The 21632-nt window shown below is 40.2% G+C and overlaps 1 protein-coding gene across 2 annotated transcripts in view; it reads right to left on the reverse strand.

Annotated features, from left to right (window-relative positions):
- Positions 1-6100: 6100 nt before the first annotated feature.
- efna2a (ephrin-A2a) overlaps positions 6101-21632 on the reverse strand; it is a 208554-nt gene continuing 193022 nt past the window's right edge. The window contains exon 5 of one of the 2 annotated variants that reach the window (XM_057860471.1): positions 6101-6705. In XM_057860471.1, the coding sequence (XP_057716454.1) occupies positions 6581-6705 (125 nt within the window). In that variant the 3' untranslated portion in view covers positions 6101-6580. The remainder of the gene's footprint in view (positions 6706-21632) is intronic. The other variant, XM_057860472.1, reaches the window with a different exon arrangement.

Raw genomic sequence — 21632 nt, forward strand, 5'->3', positions numbered from 1 at the left:
CTGCTATGGCAGCATATAGAGAGATTGTTCAATCAAACACAACAGACCTTTTGGCTTAAAATACAGCAGTTTATTTTAAAGAGGGGTGCAAGAGCAGAAACTGCTTTTTCAGCCTTGTCCATGTTTTCCGCCATATATACACTACTGTTCAAAAGTTTGGAGTCCAAGTGACCCCAAACTTTTAAACCGTAGTGTATCATATGGGATATCTCATTATGTACTCTACGGTAGTGTATATTTTTTAATAAATGGTTTTTAAGCACTTCAAATGTAATAATTATGATAAGTTTTAAACATGTTACTGTCCCACCAAATTATTTTTAAACAAAAATAAAGCAGTAGAAAAAAATGTTTGGTTTTATGAAATGCTTCGTTGAGTGAGTTCACTCAAATTCGCTCAAGCTGCTCACTTACACTCAATGAGATGCCACAGCAACTGTTTAACAAGTTAAACGATGATTGACGCATGCAGCGCTTTGAAGTTCGTGTCTCTGGCAGGATCAAACCCAAACATCTGTCAATCATCGTTAACTTTAATAAGCAACTCCAGTGCACTGCCTGACGAACAAAGATCAAGGAGCGGGAGGGAGGGAGAGTGAGACTACAGCTCATCTGTTGTTTTTTTTTAATTGAAAAAGAAATCCGCGATGGACTGATGGCGTGAAGTTTGAAGCGCAAAGTAGCGAGGGATCACTGTATGACACTTTTAGATAGTAAAACATGACTGAAGTCAAATAAACCCATAAAAATGGATTCAAAAAAATATTCTGAAAGGACATATTTTAAATATTAATTGGAATCGTTAGTGAAAGAATTAATGAGATTTTTGACACTTGTTGATGATTAAAAATGTCACCAGGTCAAAATTACTATTAAGAACATCAGTGCAACAGGACGTTTTGAGCCAAAAAAAAAAGGCCATTCATGGATTTGTGACTTGTTTTTCCGCATTAATTCACAGCTCATAATTGTGTGTTTTTGCACCTTTATATCTATTCTGTGTAAAAAGATGTCCAGCTCTGCCTTCCCATGTATCTTTTATCGAGTCTACATAACATGCATTATTCAGCCATAACACATGGCCCCATCTGGACCTATGTGTGCGTGTTCTTGCTCAACTTTCTCCTGACGTTTTATCATTTCACGCCATATCCTCCAGCACTTAAATCGCAAAGATTCCCCTCTAAGGTATACAATGTATGTATGTGTGTAATAGTGAGTGCAGATGGCACTTTCAAGATCAAGCTCTTTCATCACGCTCTTGCTCATTAACAAGGACTGTAGCGTTGCCCTAATTCTACAATATAAAAAAATAAATGTAAGAGAAGAAGAAGAGGAAGAAGAAGGGATTAATCTATTGTCTGCAAACGAGTGAGAGTAAATATGTAAAAAAAAAAAAAGAAAGAAAAGAACAGAGGATGCGTTGCCATCTGTATTTCCTGGCGGTTTTTCCTTGGCTGCCGCCCAAACTGCCGTCTTCCAGGCCAAAAATCCCCTCCTGCCAATTATTGTTCCACATGCAAAGCCAATTTTAAAAAGGCGGGGGGCTAAAATAATGAAATGATGAATTGGACGCTGAAAGCCAGCGTGTTTACCTTATGAAAGATAATAATAAATGATGAGCTTTCCCTATCGTAGCAGGAATACATCTGTTTATTCCAGTGTTATTTTTGGCAGGCCTTTGAATTTTTGTCTTAGTGTTTTTGATGATAATACTTATTAGTCTTAGTCATATTTTAGTAATTTCAAAATGCGTTCGTCTCGTTTTTGTCGACGAAAACTCAAGACTAATTTCGTTTAATTTTAGTCAACGTTTACTGAAAATATTTTCGTCTGTAAAATAAAAATAAATCAATAAATAAATAAAGATTTCCAACTATTTTGAATGAACATTGACAGATGAGTAAATATTGAAGCATCTACATTACAAGGACAATGCCAACTTGGTGATAATTAGGCTTGGGCATCATTTGAAATTGAACGATTCCGGTTCTGATTACGATTCCCAGATTCGATTCCGGTTCCGAACGATTCTCGATTCTGATTCTTTTAAGAGGCAGGGTAAAAAAAAATTAAAAAAAATGCATCGTTTATATTAAAGTCTTAACTACTCGATGATTTTTTAAATTATATGAACTTCTCACAGGGCTGAGTTTAACTTGTATATAAATATCAGTCTTTGAACTTGAGCAATTGTTTTCCGCTCGGCGGTCAGGGCATCGAAACATGGAATCAAAATTTAAAAATTGGAACGATTCCGGGAGCATCGGAGTGATAGAACCGGTCCTAATCGATGCTCGATGCCCAAACCTAGTGATAATAAAACCTCAGCAGGAAAACAGTACATTATTTTCACTTTATTACGCCACGAACTATAAGCTAAACAAGTTGTCAGAAAGTTTAAGAGGATGCTTGCCGTTAGCATTAGCCTAATGCTAACGCGAATGCTATGTAGGGTTTTAGGAATTTTTTATTAATGCTATGGTAACGCTATTAGTTACCTTTAGTGTGTGATGATCACGAAGCACAGCCATTTAAAGGCTAAAGCAACATTACATATCCTCTCTGGCCAAGAAAACAAATCTTACCGTGTGTGCAAGCCTGCATGGAGACTGGAGGTGACACACTGGTGATTCAGGTGGGGGGGGGGGCAGCACGTCACGAGTAACACAACCAGACACTGCTATGATGCAGGCTAACTACACATAAAATGTCACACATTGTGAAAATGTGACGGAAACTATTGTGCATTTTCGTCGCGTTCTTGTCTTGCCAGACGAAAACTGGCATTCGTCTCATTAGGTTTTAGTCTTCCAAAACACGTTTTTAATAATAATAATAATAACACATTTTATTTGAAGGCGCCTTTCTGGCACTCAAGGTCGCCGTACAATCTTTTACAACTATTAGACAAATTAAAGACTAGAAAAAATACTAATAGATGAAGATAATTAGCTGGACAGTAAAACACAAGAAATCAGGGGTGGTATGCGATTCTGAACAGATGAGTTTTGAGTTAGTTTTTAGCCTGTTATCGTCTCGTCATCGTCATGAAAAAAGTGTTGACGAAAGATTTTCTTTGTCGTCATCATTGACGAAAACAACAAAGGTTTATTCAAAGGCCCTCTTCTTATTGTAATGTAAATGTAAATGTAACGAAGTACATGTAACGTGTTACGACCCACCTCTGTGTATTACACACTCTCCCACTTTTTAACCCCCCGCAAAAATATGTAGAACGATATATCATGGATATTTATTTGATTAAATGCACAGCTCATAGTTAGAAAAACATGTCCTGTAGCCTAACTCGTATCCTAATTATGACACCATTGTATAGCAAACTAGCAGTATCGCTGATTCTGATATTGTATTCGACACGAAAACTGTCTGTATCGCACACTACTAGTTAATCCTGTAAAATCAGAAGAATAGCTGACTTGAATAATTATTAGGGCTGTTAAAATTATCGCGTTAACGGGCGGTAATTAATTTATAAAAATTAATCACGTTAAAATATTTGACGCAATTAACGCACATGCCCAGCTCAAACAGATTAAAATGACAGCACAGTGCAATGTCCACTTGTTACTTGTGTTTTTGGGTGTTTTGTCGCCCTCTGCTGGCGTTTGGGTGCGACTGATTTCATGGGCTTAAGCACCCATGAGCATTGTGTAATTATTGACATCAATAATGGCGGGCTACTTGTTTATTTTTTGATTGAAAATTTTACAAATTTTATTAAAACAAAAAGTGGTTTTAATATAACATTTCTATAACTTGTACTAACAGTTATCTTTTAAGAACTACAAGTCTATCCATGGATCGCTTTAACCAAATGTTAATAATGTTAATGCCAGCTTGTTGATTTATTGTTATAATAAACAAATACAGTACCTTATGTACCGTATGTTGAATGTATATAACCATCTTGTGTCTTATCTTTCCATTCATACAATAATTTACAGAAAAATATGGCATATTTTATCGATGGTTTGAATTGCGATTAATTACGATTAATTAATTTTTAAGCTGCAATTAACTCGATTAAAAATTGTAATCGTTTGACAGCCCTAATAATTATAAAATCATGTAGTACCTGAAGTAAGCAAGAAGACATGGCCAACAATGCCATGATTGCTTTGTTGCGAGCTGTCACGGCGCTGTGTGAAGAACACATGAAGACAGGAGAGGGTGATTTCATCGGAATAATTTCACGCTTAGACGCTGGCCATCCCAGAACGGCCACGTCGCGGGTCAAATACAACCATCGGATTGCATCGGGAGGTCTGCGATCAAATGGGAATAAAATCCCGCAAGCGTTACATTTACGAGTCGACAAAAACGACAATCTTTATTTGTTTTGCCTCTTCCATCTTTTTCCTGGAATTATAAGGTCAAAATCAAACATCAAAAGTCATGAACAAACGTGTTAAAAGGATGGCATCAGTGGAAAAAAGACACATTTTTGTTTGTTTGTTTGTTTGTTTTAATCTTCCACAGGCTACACTCACTCTTGCCCACCCATCACTGCATCCCACGCAGGAGTCTTGAACAGTGACTTCTTTTTAAATGCTACAAAAATAAGAGGAAACAGGGAAGGAGGTGCTTCCCCTCGTTTGTGTGTGCGTGTATGTCTTGTATTGTGTGCGTTTCTACATTGTATGATCTGCAATTCACAAGAATTTAGTAGGAAATTGTACTAGAAATGTGAAGTTAGAACCGGATTATTACGACACAAGCTCAAGTGAAATGTTACCTTATGTTGTGCAGTCCACTAAAATGGCCTAGAGCAGGGGTCCCCAACCTATTCCACTAAGGCACACTGTGGGTGCAGGATTTCATTCTTACCAAACAAGATGACAACACTTTTTCCCCAATCTGGTGTTTTACAAGTGCAATCAGTTGATTGCAGTCAGGTGTGGCTTGTTTTAGCAGAAGCCTCATTGGTTCAACTGTCTCTGCTGGATCGGCTGGAACAAAAACCAGGACCCACAGTGTGCCTTGAGGACTGGGTTGAAAACCCCTGGCCTAGAGGAGTACTTTTTCTGAAAAAAATACTCTTATAGCAACTTTAAAAAGTGTCAGTTTTATATTAATCATATTTTTATTGTATGTATGAAATCCTACTAAATTCTTGTGAGAACAGGCTGACGTGTGTATTTGCATGTTCACAGTGCTTTGCTCTTATATGTTCACTTCCCAGCATTGAAATTCACACTTCTTCACCCTTTTCCATTAAACTCCGTCCTTGAAGGTTACCACCGAAAGGGACTGCATGTTTATGTATACATAAATGTGTGTTTGTATGTGTTGTTGTGGATTTTACCACACGTCACAGTCCACACGCTTTCTTTAAGACTGGTTGAAAGAACCAAGACCAGTTTCAGTCAGCGTTAATGTCCGTTGTGGTCCGGTTGAGTTTCTTGTATAGTGTCCGGTTGATTTTACCCAGGAGGTCCCCGCCTTTCTCGACCCTCTTCTTAGATGACCTCACTGGGCGAGACTGCGTGAAGAGAGAAAATGCTCCTGTCGACTGTCTGGATAAGTCGTAGAAAGACCATGAGTGGCGGCAGGGTGGTTCTGATTACCCCCATGAAAAAATAGATCATCAATACAAACAAGGTTGTTCTGAGGATTTCACAGTGGTCATGCAACTTGAGTGTCACCAACTCTTCTCTCTGCTCCTGACCCGATGCGGCATAAAACCCTACCACTTGACTGTGGGAACCAGTTCCCCTGAAAGCGCCATCCAAAACCTGCCGCTCGCCGGTCCGAGAGAAGTGACCACAGTCGTAACAATACACAAACACAAAGAGGTGGGTGACCAGTGGTACATTCATACAGGAGTAAAGTCATGGTTCCAGAAGTCACCCGACCTATTGGACTAAGACAAGTGCAGACTGCGCCTGTGCTGAGAGCAGGCGGTGATAAATGCTTTTGTTTAGAAACAACAAACAAGACAAGAACACATCCCACCTGAAAATATACACCTCGCCAGACTTGCCCGCTAACCTTTCTGCAGGCTATGGTTAAAGTTGTCATCGCGTGTGCTCACGTGATCTGTTTCTGTTTAGTCTACAGCGAGAATTTGATTAGGTTGTAAAAAAAAAAAAAAAAATGTAGGCATGGCTACTCGCGCTTCAGGCTTTGGGAGTACAAAAACTGTTTTGTGCATCCAGGCCGACCTTCTGGGTGGATGACAAGTTTAATCATATCCATGGCTACATCTACCTCGTAACTGGCCATGAGTCTTTAGTCACAACCAAAGAAGATCCTGATACGAGTGAAAGGACATTTCCCAGAGTGCAACGTATCCGGTAGACCCAGCAGACTTGCCAAGCCTGGGAAGGGTGTCCCTAGCTGGGCCACGGAGGGCGGGGAGGGGGGCTGGCAGTGGTGGCGGCTGGTGGTCGCATTGAAGAAAAGTGGGGGTGGGAAGAAAGGTGGACGGGGCGGGTCAAAGGGCTTCCCTGAGGGAGGTGGTGAAGTCTAGGGGGACAGCCAGCCCAGCTCGGCCCGGCCCGGCCCAGCCTGGCAATCCGGGGCGGGAGCTCCAGGAAGTGTGGGGAGTGAGGGGTCACAGCCAGGATAAGAGTCCCAGCAACAGCCAGGCCAGAGTGGCTACTGGGGCCGGGGAGACGGGTCTCCAGCTTGGACCGCTGTCGGTCAGGAAGGGCTCTGGAGAATCGTATCCTGAGCCATCTGAAACACAGAGAGGAGAGGCGACAAAATATCTGTTCTGGCAAAAAAATGAAATACAAAACGTACAGTTCAGTCAAAATTTGACTAAACTTCTCCATACATTTATTAATGGCTGCATTCACTTGCAACACCTTCTTTCATTTCCAATGAAATGAAAAATAAAACTCAAATTTTAAAATAATATGAATTTATTGGTAATATTGTAACATATAACCTGGTGCAATCAAAGAACAATCAATATCTTCAGCTACATCATGATTACTAAAATTTAACAGTGACTTTTGTTATAATTATATGTAGCACTTTTGGCAACTGCAACTTCTATCATGTCTTGATGGCTGCACTTCATGGCACTTCAGCTCGCAATTCAGTTTGACTTTAAGGTAGTTCGTTACTGTGTCCAATTATAAATTAAAAAGTTCATCTGATTAAAATTAACTTACCGATGCAATCTTTGAGTCAGGGAACATTTCTTTTGCTAATTCTGAGAAATGATCAGCAATAGTTGCAGGCAAGTTATGTTCGGCAACAAATTGGCAGAATGAAATCTCCGCTTTCGTCACTTTTCATTCTGCTGACTTCATCTTAATGACCAGTGTTGTTAATCTTACTTTCAAAAAGTAATTAATTAGTTACAAATTACTTCTCCCAAAAAGTAATTGAGTTAGTATCTCAGTTACCTGAAGGTTAGAGTAATTAGTTACTTGGAAAAGTAACTGGTGTTACCTTTCATGTTTTTTTTTTCATTAAAAAAAAAACAAAAACAAAAAAAAAAACATAGTAACCTTTGCTATGTTTCGAAATCATTTAATGTTGTGAATCAACTGTTAAAGTTTTTAAAATTTCTAACGTTTTTGCATTAGTTCCCTTCTGTCTACTTTTGACATGTTAAAGTTTTAAAACTGTTTCATCATTTAAAGATAGATTCAATTCAAGATTTTGCCAATTTAGGAGTATTTTAGATAAAAAGTTACTTAAGTTCGCTAGGAAGGTTCACTCGTCAGTGCCTTTCTGAGAAGTCTACTGCTTCAAAATGGCGGCTGTTAATTAACGCCGCCGTCTGTCATTTCACATGTAGTTCTATAAGCATTTGATATCTAGGCGTAGATTGTAGGCTGTCGGCTACAGTCAGGAAATATTGGACACTGATAATTTTTTTTTTAATTGACAAAATAACTCATATTCGGCTGCTGGTAATTGTTCTGATTACAGAGTGGGCGGTGTTCCCTGGATGCAGGTGTCTCCAATATCAGCTGCTCTTTTAACGCCGGCAACCCAGGAAAGGGTTGCCGAGATAGTGTCTTGCTGGTCGCCTTTAGACAGTTTTGTACTCTCAAGACTCTTATTTGTATTTAGCTAGTTTCGCTACTGCCTTGGCTTGCTTGTTCTGCCACCCTTGTTTGATATCCTCTACTTTGTGCAGGTATTTGAGTGGTTTTGTGTTAGTATATTTTGTTCCCTTATTGACTTATTTGCTTACCACCTTAATTTACCTTTGGGTTAGTTTTTGTAATCACCGTCGACCTGTTGTCATGGTCTCTTTTTGTTTCCCCTCTTTTACGCAATCGCGTGTTTTTGTTTGTTATTAATAAACCTTTTGACTGCCTCTCTTGTTGTCTGCCTTAAAGGGCCAGTCTTGTTTCCGCATTCGCGGAATGTAACTAAGACCTCCCCAAATTGCCTCAAAATCAACAGGAAGTTACCCAGGGAGGCCCCAAAATAATCAGGAAGCTACCAAAAATCAACAAGAAGTGACGAGAAAATGCACAAAAATAATCTGGAACTGACCCGGAAATGCCCCAAAATCATCAGGATATGAACAGCCTTGGTAATTTCCTAAAATATACAGGAAGTGACCCAAAATCAATAGAAAGTGACCAGGAAATGCTTCAAAATTAATAAAAAGTGACCCATTGGAATTTACCAACCAGCAGAGCAAAGCATCCCCAGGCAATTATTTATTTATTACATGAAAAGTAATAATTACAAATGCAATGTCCACATTTGTGGAGCCCAGGACCTTATGGGTCTATGTTTTTTTGTGTGTTTTTTTTAATTACCCAAAATAATCACTTGCCCTATCATGGGTAAACAAGTCCCATACTGTATTTCTATGTTCTGTCACGTCACGCTGAACACTAGCATTACTTGCCTTTAGTACATACTGCCTACACCTGGGGTCACCAACCCGTGGCCATACAGCTGCACACGGCTCTTTAGCTCTGCCTTAGTGGCTCCCTGAAGTTTTAATAATTGTTTGAAAATGGAAAAAGGTGGGGGAGGGAAATACAATGCCTTGCAAAAATATTCGGCCCCCTTGAATCTTGCAACCTTTTGCCACATTTCAGGCTTCAAACATAAAGATATGAAATTTAATTTTTTTGTCAAGAATCAACAACAAGTGGGACACAATCGTGAAGTGGAACAACATTTATTGGATAATTTAAACTTTTTTAACAAATAAAAAACTGAAAAGTGGGGCGTGCAATATTATTCGGCCCCTTTACTTTCAGTGCAGCAAACTCACTCCAGAAGTTCAGTGAGAATCTCTGAATGATCCAATGTTGTCCTAAATGACCGATGATGATAAATAGAATCCAAATGTGTGTAATCAAGTCTCCGTATAAATGCACCTGCTCTGTGATAGTCTCAGGGTTCTGTTTAAAGTGCAGAGAGCATTATGAAAACCAAGGAACACACCAGGCAGGTCCGAGATACTGTTGTGGAGAAGTTTAAAGCCGGATTTGGATACAAAAAGATTTCCCAAGCTTTAAACATCTCAAGGAGCACTGTGCAAGCCATCATATTGAAATGGAAGGAGCATCAGACCACTGCAAATCTACCAAGACCCGGCCGTCCTTCCAAACTTTCTTCTCAAACAAGGAGAAAACTGAGATGAGATGCAGCCAAGAGGCCCATGATCACTCTGGATGAACTGCAGACATCTACAGCTGAGGTGGGAGCGTCTGTCCATAGGACAACAATCAGTCGTACACTGCACAAATCTGGCCTTTATGGAAGAGTGGCAAGAAGAAAGGCATTTCTCAAAGATATCCATAAAAAGTCTCGTTTAAAGTTTGCCACAAGCCACCTGGGAGACACACCAAACATGTGGAAGAAGGTGCTCTGGTCAGATGAAACCAAAATTGAACTTTTTGGCCACAATGCAAAACGATATGTTTGGCGTAAAAGCAACACAGCTCATCACCCTGAACACACCATCCCCAATGTCAAACATGGTGTTGGCAGCATCATGGTTTGGGCCTGCTTTTCTTCAGCAGGGACAGGGAAGATGGTTACAATTGACGGGAAGATGGATGCAGCCAAATACAGGAACATTCTGGAAGAAAACCTGTTGGTATCTGCACAAGACCTGAGACTGGGACGGAGATTTATCTTCCAACAGGACAATGATCCAAAACATAAAGCCAAATCTACAATGGAATGGTTAAAAAATAAACGTATCCAGGTGTTAGAATGGCCAAGTCAAAGTCCAGACCTGAATCCAATCGAGAATCTGTGGAAAGAGCTGAAGACTGCTGTTCACAAACACTCTCCATCCAACCTCACTGAGCTCGAGCTGTTTTGCAAGGAAGAATGGGCAAGAATGTCAGTCTCTTGATGTGCAAAACTGATAGAAACATACCCCAAGCGACATGCAGCTGTAATTAGAGCAAAAGGTGGCGCTACAAAGTATTAACGCAAGGGGGCCGAATAATATTGCACGCCCCACTTTTCAGTTTTTTATTTATTAAAAAAGTTTAAATTATCCAATAAATTTTGTTCCACTTCACGATTGTGTCCCACTTGTTGTTGATTCTTGACAAAAAATTAAAATTTTATATCTTTATGTTTGAAGCCTGAAATGTGGCGAAAGGTTGCAAGGTTCAAGGGGGCCGAATACTTTTGCAAGGCACTGTATATATATTTTTGTTTCAATATGGTTTCTGTAGGAGGACAGACATTATTCTAATTAATTAATATTGTAATGAAGTTAAACTTGAGGCGGTATTGTACAACAGAGTAGTCACGTGGTGCATCATTCTCTATAGAATGCTCTGCACTCATTATGTATTTGTAGTCAACTTTGATAGGAGGCTAATATAGCTAGAATATAGTGTATCACAAGATTGAGTACACCCCTTGAATTTCTGCAGATATTTAAGTATTTCTTTTCATGGGACAACGCTGACAAAATGACACTTTGACTCAATGAATAGTAGTCCGTGTGCAGCTTACATAATAGAGTTAATTTATTTTCCCCTCAAAATAACTCAAAATATAGCCATTAATATCTAAACCCCCTGGCAACAAAAGTTAGTACGCTCCTTAGAAACTACACACATCCCTATATGTCCAAATTGAGTACCATACGCCACACTCTACATCAAATTGGTGTGCATGGCTGTCACCCCAGGAGGAAGCCTCTTCTGAAGACGGCACACAAGAAAGCCTGCCCGTCTCATCAAACCATAGGACATGGTTCCAGTAATCCATGTGCTTTGTTGACATGTCTTCAGCAAGCTGTTTGCGGGCTTTCTTGTGTACAGTCTTCAGAAGAAGCTTCCTTCTGGGGTGACAGCCATGCACACCAATTTGATGAAGAGTGCGGCGTATGATATGAGCACTAACAGGCTGATCCCCACCTCTAGAATCTCTGCAGCTATACTGACAGCACTCCTGTAACGAGTCACATGACATTTTGGAGGGAAAATGACCAGCAGTACTCAATTTGGACATTTAGGGATGTACATAGTTTCTAAGGGGTGTACTCACTTTTGTTGCCAGGGGTTTAGATATTAATGGCTATATTTTGAGTTATTTTGAGGGAAAAAAAAAACTATTATATAAGCTGCACACAGACTACTTTTCATTATGTCAAAGTGTCATTTTGTCACTGTTGTCCCATGAAATCATATACTTAAATATCTGCAGAAATGCGAGGGGTGTACTCACTTTTGTGATACACTGTAGATACATACTGAATGTGTTGCCTTCATTATAAGGCCTCTTTAAGGCTTTTAATTTTTTGCAGCTCCAGACATATATTTTTTTTATCTTTTATTTTATTTTATTTTTTTGATTGAAGGAATCTGATTTTTTTAGCCAAACTGCCGGAACCGTGCCAGCCGAACTGCCGGGCCTGCACTGGCGCAGCTCCAACGACCCGGGCCGGCGGGATCCCGACATCCCGGCCAAAAGGCAAAACTCTGCGCATTCACCTCAGTCTCAACCATTTGTACTGACTCCATTTTGATAGGTTTAAAGAAGGCTCACTGAAAACAAGTTGACAATGTATTCAGGTCGACAGCAATCAAACAGCAAGGCGTAACAGAAACAGACTCAGGCGGGGAGCCAAGGTCACCCTATCACACGTCAACAAAAGGTTCCAGAGAAAAATGACAATGCTTATTTAGACATTCAGTCTTTTGAAGGCTCTCGCAGGGAGGGCCGTGGGCAGGAAGAAGGGTGTGTTTGAGATTATTGTCTGTTTGTGGATTGGACAGGAGGATTCGGGAGTTACTGTTGTCAGGGCAACGAGGGTTGTGGATTTTGCAACATCAGCGTCAAAGAGGCTCTTGAAGTCTTATCAGCCGTGTTATGAGTTGGATATCGGGTGTTCTCCAGTGTTCCTTTTGTTGGGAAAGGGCGTCCCGCCATTTGTTCTGGACTGTCCGGGAGAACTGATTGCGAGAGTTGGTGGTGCAGACATGGGCTTGTCAGCGTCAATCTTGCTCAGTCAGTTGCATGGCGCACACGTTGGGCTTCCGTGATAAGAAGGTGTCATGTATCTTTTATGCCCTATATTCTGCTTGTTTTCCTTAAACTATGGTATAAGTGCTATTTATTCTAAATTAGGTGTGTTAGAATAATACAAACACTCGATCGGTAAATACAAAAAGATACTATTCCCTGATTGATTATATTAAGTGTGTTAGAATAATGCAAACAGGTACTATCTCCTTCAGGTCCAATATTGCTCTTTCAAAATTTTGGGTTGCCGACCCCTACACAGACCAGTAGGGGTGTAACGGTACACAAAAATCTCGGTTCGGAACGTACCTCGGTTTTGAGGTCACGGTTCGGTTCATTTTCGGTACAGTAAGAAAACAAAATGCAAAATATAAATGTGCTAGTTGTTCATTACACACCTTTGTGCTTTCAACAATAGGAACATTAGCCTACACAAAGCTAGAATTCTGCTCAAAAAGTAGTGGGTATTTAAAGATAATCCAACAACAATTTGCCTTTTAGACCCTGCATAATGGTCAGCTTTCTTTCTGAAAGAAAGACGAAAAAAAATTCCTGTGCTAAAGAGAAAAGCGATCCCAATGACAAAGATTTTGACATGTATTTTACAAATGAAATGCCTGAATGAATCTTTTTTTTTCTTCTTCTTATAAACGGTTTTCAAAAGATTTACTGGTGGATTTTCTCAAGTTAAAGCGCCACACAGAAATTAATAAATTGTGTAAGCAGGATCTGTGTATTATTCTTATTATTTAATTACAGGTGTTTTAGCTCATTTCAATTTATTTTATTCAAATTTGCCATTATTTATTTTATTTTGTGTTTATATTTTACAAATGTGATGTAGTATTCATTTATATTGTATATTTTATGTTGTATAACTTTAGTTCCTATGTGAATATTGGTTCCTACTTGTTTTGTTGTGGTAGGAGGGTTTTGTATTGAACACGGGGCCGTGTTGGTTATTATTATAGCAGAGAAGACAGCAGTAAATCAACAAAGACAAGTCAACTGTGCCCTGATCTACCACTCAAGAGATCTGATGGACTCAAAAAGTGGGTTACAAATGCATATTAGTTTAAAAATCGACCGGATCCACCGTATTTTGAAACGAGTGACTTCCGGTCTGCCCGATCCTAGTTACCGGTAGTAGTATTGACGCAGGAGGGTCGCCTCTCGCGTCAAATAATAAACTCTGCCGTTCTTTTCGCGTGCGTCGTGTTGAGCCGCTTCTGGGACGCGTCTAACACGCGGCCGCACTGCGACTGGTGTGTATTGGCTGATTGACTTTAACGCGTTCTCGCGGCGGCCACGTTGTCGCGCCGTTGACGTTTCTGGGTTATACTGTCCTACCGTGTTCGTCCTCATTATAGTAGAGAAGACAGAGTAAATATAATCTACACAAAGAAACTGTAAACCGATGGACTCACAGCCTCGATAAGTAAGGGTAACATTATGTCAGAAACTCGTTCGGTACGCCTCCATTCCGAACCGAGCGCCACGTACCGAAACAGTTCAATACAAATACATGTACTGTTACACCCTTACAGACCAGTATACCAGTTCCAAATCGAATTAAAGGGTACCATTTGGTGAAAACGAAATTCTCTATCTTCCACGGTAGAGGCAAAGCAGAGCGAGACGACGACAGAGGTCGGAGGAGGCGACAGCAGCGCAGCTCTGCGGGGGGTTTAACCAACCTAATTACTGTTTAATCACAGAGACTTGCCGAATCTGGAGCAGAGAACTGACATATACACACATACATACACACACAACCGACTTGTTAATGCACCGTGTCAGTACTTCACATGCGAGAAGGGTTGCAATGATGGACAGATTTCACTCCAAAATTAAAGCAATGGTGTTTCAGTAATTTGGGAGGAAGACGAACCCTACTAAGCCTGAAAAGCTGTCGTTCATTCCTCCCACCTGACATCTTGAAAGTGTGTCACCATCAAGGAGTCAAGTGAGCAGGCAGGTTCGATGCTGCATTTCAAGCTCGCCTAAAAAAAAAAAATCAGCCTCGCTGGTAGACTTTCAAAATAAGAGTTGCGTAACAGCTTCCTGCCATCTGACCTACATTCGCCACATTCTTTCATTGGGGTTATGTTTCCCCGCATAAAACACAATCAAAGATGGCACTTGAGACATATGGGAGAGGTTCAAGGATTTCCAGTACCTATTTTGTTGTCTTGTCTTATGTTGACCTCATCAAACGCTTTCACAACACTCTCATTTGCTGCCACTTATTGTAATAGACGTCAAATTCTTTTGAACTGAGAGGGCTGGAAAGCTACACAGTGCAGTGCATTCTGCTACAAATACACATTAGCAACGGTCATACTTTCAAGTCAAATGTGATATTGTGTTGGGTTGCCAGATCATTTATAATGATGAATGAGGATGAGAGAATGAAAATCATCTTTACCTGCCAAGTATGTTAGAAACACATAAGGGATTGATTTTTCAATATCAACCAGTCCAAGGAACATTAAAAAAAATAGTGGCCAATAAACCTTTCAAATCCTTTTTTTTTTGTGTGTGTGCAGTAACCTGCTTATGGAAGGTCATATAAATACATTGATAACATTAATATGCTTCTATTCCCTTTTAAAAACCCAATGAAATCCCCGGGGTTCATATTTTTCTCAAGTGAATATCTGTCAAAGTAGCATATACCGTAATTTCCCGAATATAAGGCGCACCCGTGTATAATGCGCACCCCAAATTTACTTGTAAAATCTAGGGAAAATTATTGTACCCGTTTATAACGCGCACCCTAATTTTAGCACCAATAAATAGAAGAATACAAGACAACAGAGTTCGTGTACAGATACAGAAATGTCATTTTACTGACTGGTGAAACACAGCACGAGCATAGCATATTGGTAGTTCAAAACATTACCATAAACTGATAATATTTATGGTAGTAATATGATTTGACAACTTCTCCAACTTACTGGAATCTAGGGAGAAAACAAAACAGATGTGACTTTTCTTTTAAAGGCTGCTGTATAACTTGCTCGTTTCATCATGATGAATAAATGTTCCTTCCATGGATTGATATGGTAAAATGAAAGTGAGAACGTAAGTGGGAAATCCGAGAGAGTTCATCGCTGTCGACATGACAGTAACAATAGGAACAGATATAGTTGACGGACAGACACAGGAAGTCTATGTTGTTACGTTTGTTATGGTCCGAGTTGCGGAGCTGCAATAAACGTTGACTCAAATGAGTTCAAGAAACTAAATTCTGTGCTTTAGGAAGAGTGAAAAAAGCAGAATTTAACACAGACGAAATCATTCGGCCGATCAGAGTGAAGTATTACCGAAACAAAATGGTGATGTCACGTAACGTAATGGTCGGCAACGGATCGCCGCATACGTTTCTTCAACACAACGTGGCCGTGTCGATAAAAAAAATCGGTTTATATATACGTATAATATATATATATTTCTGTCTCCATCCATATACCTGTTTATAATGTGCACCATGATTTTACAAGTTGATTTTGGGGAAAAAAAGTGCGCGTTATATTCGGGAAATTACGGTACATAGCAGCATTTTCCCATCAGTAAGGAATGTTGATCTTTAGAGTAGAGAAAGGAATTGGTGCTGCCAAATACATGGTGAAAAACAACACAAAACACTTTTTGAGTGAGGCAAAAACACTACTTTGTGTAGTAAAAGACTTGAACATTAAGTCTTCCAGAAAGTACAGAGATAACAAGATTTTGCGAATAATCAGTGGTTCGTAAAGTTCGGCATAATGCAGATTTCGTATTGAAATAATAGGGCTGGGATTTTTGCAAAAAAATTTTTTTTTATTCCGCTTGAAGAAATTTTTCAAACATTTACGTGTAATAAAAATGGAAGACATCTAATCATGACCAGTGACATACCAGTGACCTAAGAGGTACAGTGCTGGCCAAAAGTATTGGCACCCTTGCAATTCTGTCAGATAATGCTTAATTTCTCCTAGAAAATGATTGCAATTGCAAATGCTACGGTAGTAGTATCATTTATTTTGTTTGCAATGAAAAAACATAAAAGTGAACGAAAAAAAAAAAAAAAAACAATCATTATCATTTTACACAAAACTCCAAAAATGGGCCGGACAAAAGTTTTGGCACCCTCAGCCTAATACTTGGTAGCACAACCTTAAGACAAAATAACTGCGAACAACTGTTTCCGGTATCCATCAATGTGTTTCTTACAATGCTCTACTGGAATTTTAGACCATTCTTCTTCGGCCAACTGCTCTAGGTCTCTGAGATTTGAAGGGTGCCTTCTCCAAACTGCCATTTTCAGGTATCTCCACAGGTGTTCTATGGGATTCAGGTCTGGAACCATTGCTGGCCTCTTTAGAAGTCTCCATGCTTTCTTTCAAACCATTTTCTAGTGCTTTTTGAAGTGTGTTTTGGGTCATTGTCCTGCTGGAAGACCCCTGACCTCTGAGGGAGACCCAGCCTTCTCACACTGGGCCCTACATTATGCTGTGAAATTTGTTGGTAGTCTTCAGACTTCATAATGCCATGCACACGTTCAGCAGTCCAGTGCCAGAGGTAGCAAAGCAACCCCAAAACATCAGGGAACCTCCGCCATGTTTGACTGTGGGGACCGTGTTCTTTTCTTTGATGGCCTCATTTTTTTCCCTGTAAACTCTATGTTGATGCTTTTACCCAAAAAGCTCTACTTTTGTCTCATCTGACCAAAGAACATTCTTCCAAAATGTTTCTGGCTTTCTCAGGTAAGTTTTGACAAACTCCAGGCCTGGCTTTTTATGTCTCTGGGTCAAAAGTGGGGTCTTCCTTGGTATCCAACCGTAGAGTCCCTTTTCATTCAGACGGCAACAGATAGAATGGGTTGACACTGTTGTACCCTCGGACTGCAGGACAGCTTGAACTTGTTTGGATGATAGTCGACCACCATCCGCACAATCTTTCGTTGAAATGTCTCGTCAATTTTTCCTTTTCGTCCACATCTAGGGAGGTTAGCTACAGTGCCATGGGCTTTACACTTATTGATGAGACAGTACATGGTAGACACAGGAACGTTCAGGTCTTTGGAGATGGACTTGTAGCCTTGAGATTGCCCATGCTTCCTCACAATTTTGCTTCTCAAGTCCTCAGACAGTTCTTTGGTTTTCTTTCTTTTCTCCATGCTCAATGTGGTACACACAAGGACACAGGACAGAGGTTGAGTCAACTTTAATCCATTTTAACTGGCTGCAAGTGTGATTTAGTTATTGCCACCACCTGTTATGTGCCACAGGTAAGTAACACGTGCTGTTGATTACAGAAATTAGAGAAGCATCACATGATTTTTCAAAGGGTGCCAATAGCTTTGTCTGGCCCATTTTTGGAGTTTTGTGTAAAATGATAATGATCCCCCCCAATTCTCTTTTGTGTTTTTTCATTGCAAGCAAAATAAATGAAGATATTACTACCAAAGCATTTGTAATTGCAATCATTTTCTGGGAGAAATTGAGCATTATCTGAAAGAATGGCAGGAGTGCCAAAACTGATGGCCATCAGTGTAGTTTTATTTATTTTTCCTACCGACACTGGTTTCGTGCTGGTCGCCATGTTCCATCTATTAATTGATTTATGGCAAGCGGCTGGCCTCGCTTCTTTAAAAGTAGAGACTGGGCATTCGGCTAATTTAGAGAGTTGCACAGAGACAAAGGCTACTTCATGAGACACAGTTAAGAAACTGTGGTTTAGGAGTGCAGATTCACATTATTTGTTACCTCTGCGTAGGGACTGCAGAAGTGGGCGAGGAGAGGGCGTGGATAGAAGCTATTGTACTGTGCTGTGGCGTGTTTCCGCGTTTGGAGGACGGAGGGAGCTGTTACAGTGATTACGGCTGCAGCACTTTGGACTAACATAATAATGATCATGACTTAATAACCTTGATAGGGGCACTTTTTGGGTTAAGAGGGCAAGGCCAGTTCTTGAGCATGAAGGGAATAGTTACCTTTCTCGCACACACCATATAACTGTTTGCATTACTCTTACACACATAATTAAATTAATCAGGGAATATTATCATTTCTTATATTTACTGTAGGACTGTACTATAACACATCTAATATAAAATAAATAGCACACCATAGTTTAATGAAAAGAAGCAGAATAGATACACAATGCCATCTTATCACAGAAGCCCAACGTGTGCGTCACGAGCAATATTGACGCACCAACTCTTGCAATCAGTTCTCCCGGCCACTCCAAGGACAAAGAGCAGGGCGCTCGGTCCTTAAAAACAGTAGCGTCTCGCCCAGCCAGGATAACAAAGTTGATAGCGGGCGCTTGGGACGTCAAGACCAGCATCGGTCGCTGTGGCAACCACATCCCATCCACGCACGAACCTAACCGCCCAAAACCGGCCACAGAGGGATTATCCCAAGACAACACCCAGCCACACCTTCGGCCCGGCCAACTCCACCATAGCCTTCAAAAACACTGGACACTGAGATAACAAGCAGTTCGCTGCTCGGAAACTTTTCTATGTAGCCTTGTTTTGGATCCAGCATTGTTCCTCCGTCGTCTGTTTTTGCCTTGTTTTTTGACCATTGTCGACGAATAAATTGTCAACCTGTTTTCGGTGAGCCTTCTTCAAACTTTTGGAGCATGGAGTCAGTACAAAGGGTTAACACAGGGAGTGAACGCGTGGAATTTCAGCCCCACCGATTGACTCGCGCGGAAGCGACATCAGCAGAGCGGCACTTTGTTTGGCTGTCGCCGTTTCCGTGCGGCTTGGCCGGTGGGGTGAATTCCTTCAAGCACCATCTGGCGTCTATGTGTGCATGCCAGTGTATGAAGTTAATTGAAGCGGTTTTCAAGCCTGGTTTTCCTGAGTGACAGTGCAAAACGGTAAACAAATTAGCTAAACAGTCCGGATAACTACGCTGTTGCCAGTACACTCTACCATACCTGTAAAGTTTTACGGTTTCGGCGTAATTTGTACAAGTGAGCACTGATTTTCCAAATGTGTACGCCGTTCAAAATCTGTACGTTTTTCGTGCATTACGTTTTTTATCTCCGTTCGGATTTTGTCACCGTTTTGGCAATGAGACAATGCGTTACTATGCGCTACTACGTGGTTGAATGACGTGTGAAAAGTCAGAGACATGGAGAGAGGGGAGTGGGTAAGAGGGAGTTGTGACGCCGGGCTTTGCTGGGCTTTGTGGCTCCAATAATACCTGACTGTAGCCATCAGCCTACAAACTACGCCCACATGATGCTACGCTAGATATCACATATATATGAACTAGATGCGAAAAGATACACTTGCCGGTGTTGGTGAACAGCCGCCATCTTAAAGCAGTAGACTTCTCAGAAAGGCTCTTTTGTAGTGAACCTTCCTAGCTAACCTAAGTAACCTTTTATCTAAAATACTCCTAAATCGGCAAAATCTTGACTTAAATCTATCTTTAAATGATGAAACAGTTTTAAAACTTTCACATGTCGAAAGTAGACAGAAGGGAACTAATGCAAAAACGGGATCAATTTAAACAACTTTAACGGCTGATTCACAACATTGAATTACTTCCAAACATAGCAAAGGTTACTATGTTTTTTGTTGTTGTTGGAAAAAACGAAATAAAAAAAACATAAAAGGTAACACCAGTTACTTTGCCAAGTAACTAATTACTCTTACATTCAGGTAACTGAGTTACTAACTCAATTACTTTTTGGGAGAAGTAATTTGTAACTGTAATTAATTATGTTATTAAAGTAAGATTAACAACACTGGTCATAAAGATGCAGTATGCAGAATGAAAAGTGACGCAAGCGGAGATTTTATTCTGCCAATTTGTTGCCGAACACAATTTGCCTGCAACTAATGCTGATCACTTCTCAGAAATAGCAGAACAAATGTTCCCTGACTCAAAGATTGCATCGGTAAGTTAATTTATCAATTGACCTTTTTAATTTATAATTGGACACACTAACGAACTACCCTCAAGTCAAACTGAATTGCGAGCTGAAGTGCCATGAAGTGCAGCCATCAAAAGACATAATAGAAATTCCCAAAAGTGCTACATACAATTATAACAAAAGTCACTGTTAAATTTTAGCAATCATGATGTAGCTGAAGATATCGATTGTTCTTTGCACCAGGTTACATGTGACAATATTACCAATAAATTCATATTATTTTAAAAATTGAATTTTATTTTTGTCTCATATTACACGCTATGTAAAACGTTTTAAGATGAATCACCAATTTGTAAGGGCAAAGGTCACTATTTGTAAGATTGCCAACGGCCATATGCGGATTTTAAGGTGGGGCCAGGCCCCCCTTGGTGGTCACAAAGCGTCATTGCATGTAATTGACTTTCCTATAGACCCTACCCACGTGACGTCACAACTCCGCTCTCCTGACTGGTGCCGCCCACTTGTCCGTCAACACATCGTGTTGACCTGTTACGGCTACGTACATTCCTCCTATTTACGGCGTGTTTTTCTGCTCGTTAACATTAATAATCAAAATGGTGAAGGCGTGTGTGGTGGTCGGTTGCAATAACAGAGAAGATAGACGGAGAAGACGGAGAGACTTGAAGTTCTACCGGATTCCGAGAGACACGGAGAGGAGAGAGCGAGATGGGCTGCTGCAGTTCGACGAGAAAACTGGGCTCCAAACGATTACCACAGATTATGTAGTAGTCATTTTATATCTGGTAAGATGCATTTAATATATATTTAGAGGGTTTTGGGCTGACAACCACAATTAAGATCATTGCTAGGCTAATCGCCGACAACATACACGTATGTATGTAGTGAGAATGCTATCGCTAAACCATATAAACATTAAAAGCCCTAGCTCCATTGACAAATGACATGAAATACATTAGACTTGACAGTGGATGTTAGCAAGAACAAAAGATTTTGAATTGAAAATTTCGTAACTCACCTTCCGAGCACAAGATTCCTGCCGAATTTTCGTGTATGAGGACCTGTTTCACCCAACCAGCAACGTAGCATTTATAAGCCTCCAAGCTCTTAAAGTTTTTCAAACTTTCGTGAGAATAGGCTGATTTTGTGTGGACAAGATAGTTGTAAATATCAGGGTCAGGCAGAGACGGCGAAGGCAGCCGGTCAAAAATCATCGATTTAGGCATCAAATATGGATCTGGCGACTGTATAGAACGAAGCTTTTCCAC

The sequence above is a fragment of the Corythoichthys intestinalis genome, chromosome 15 (assembly GCF_030265065.1).
Source record: "Corythoichthys intestinalis isolate RoL2023-P3 chromosome 15, ASM3026506v1, whole genome shotgun sequence".
Taxonomy (NCBI): domain Eukaryota; kingdom Metazoa; phylum Chordata; class Actinopteri; order Syngnathiformes; family Syngnathidae; genus Corythoichthys; species Corythoichthys intestinalis.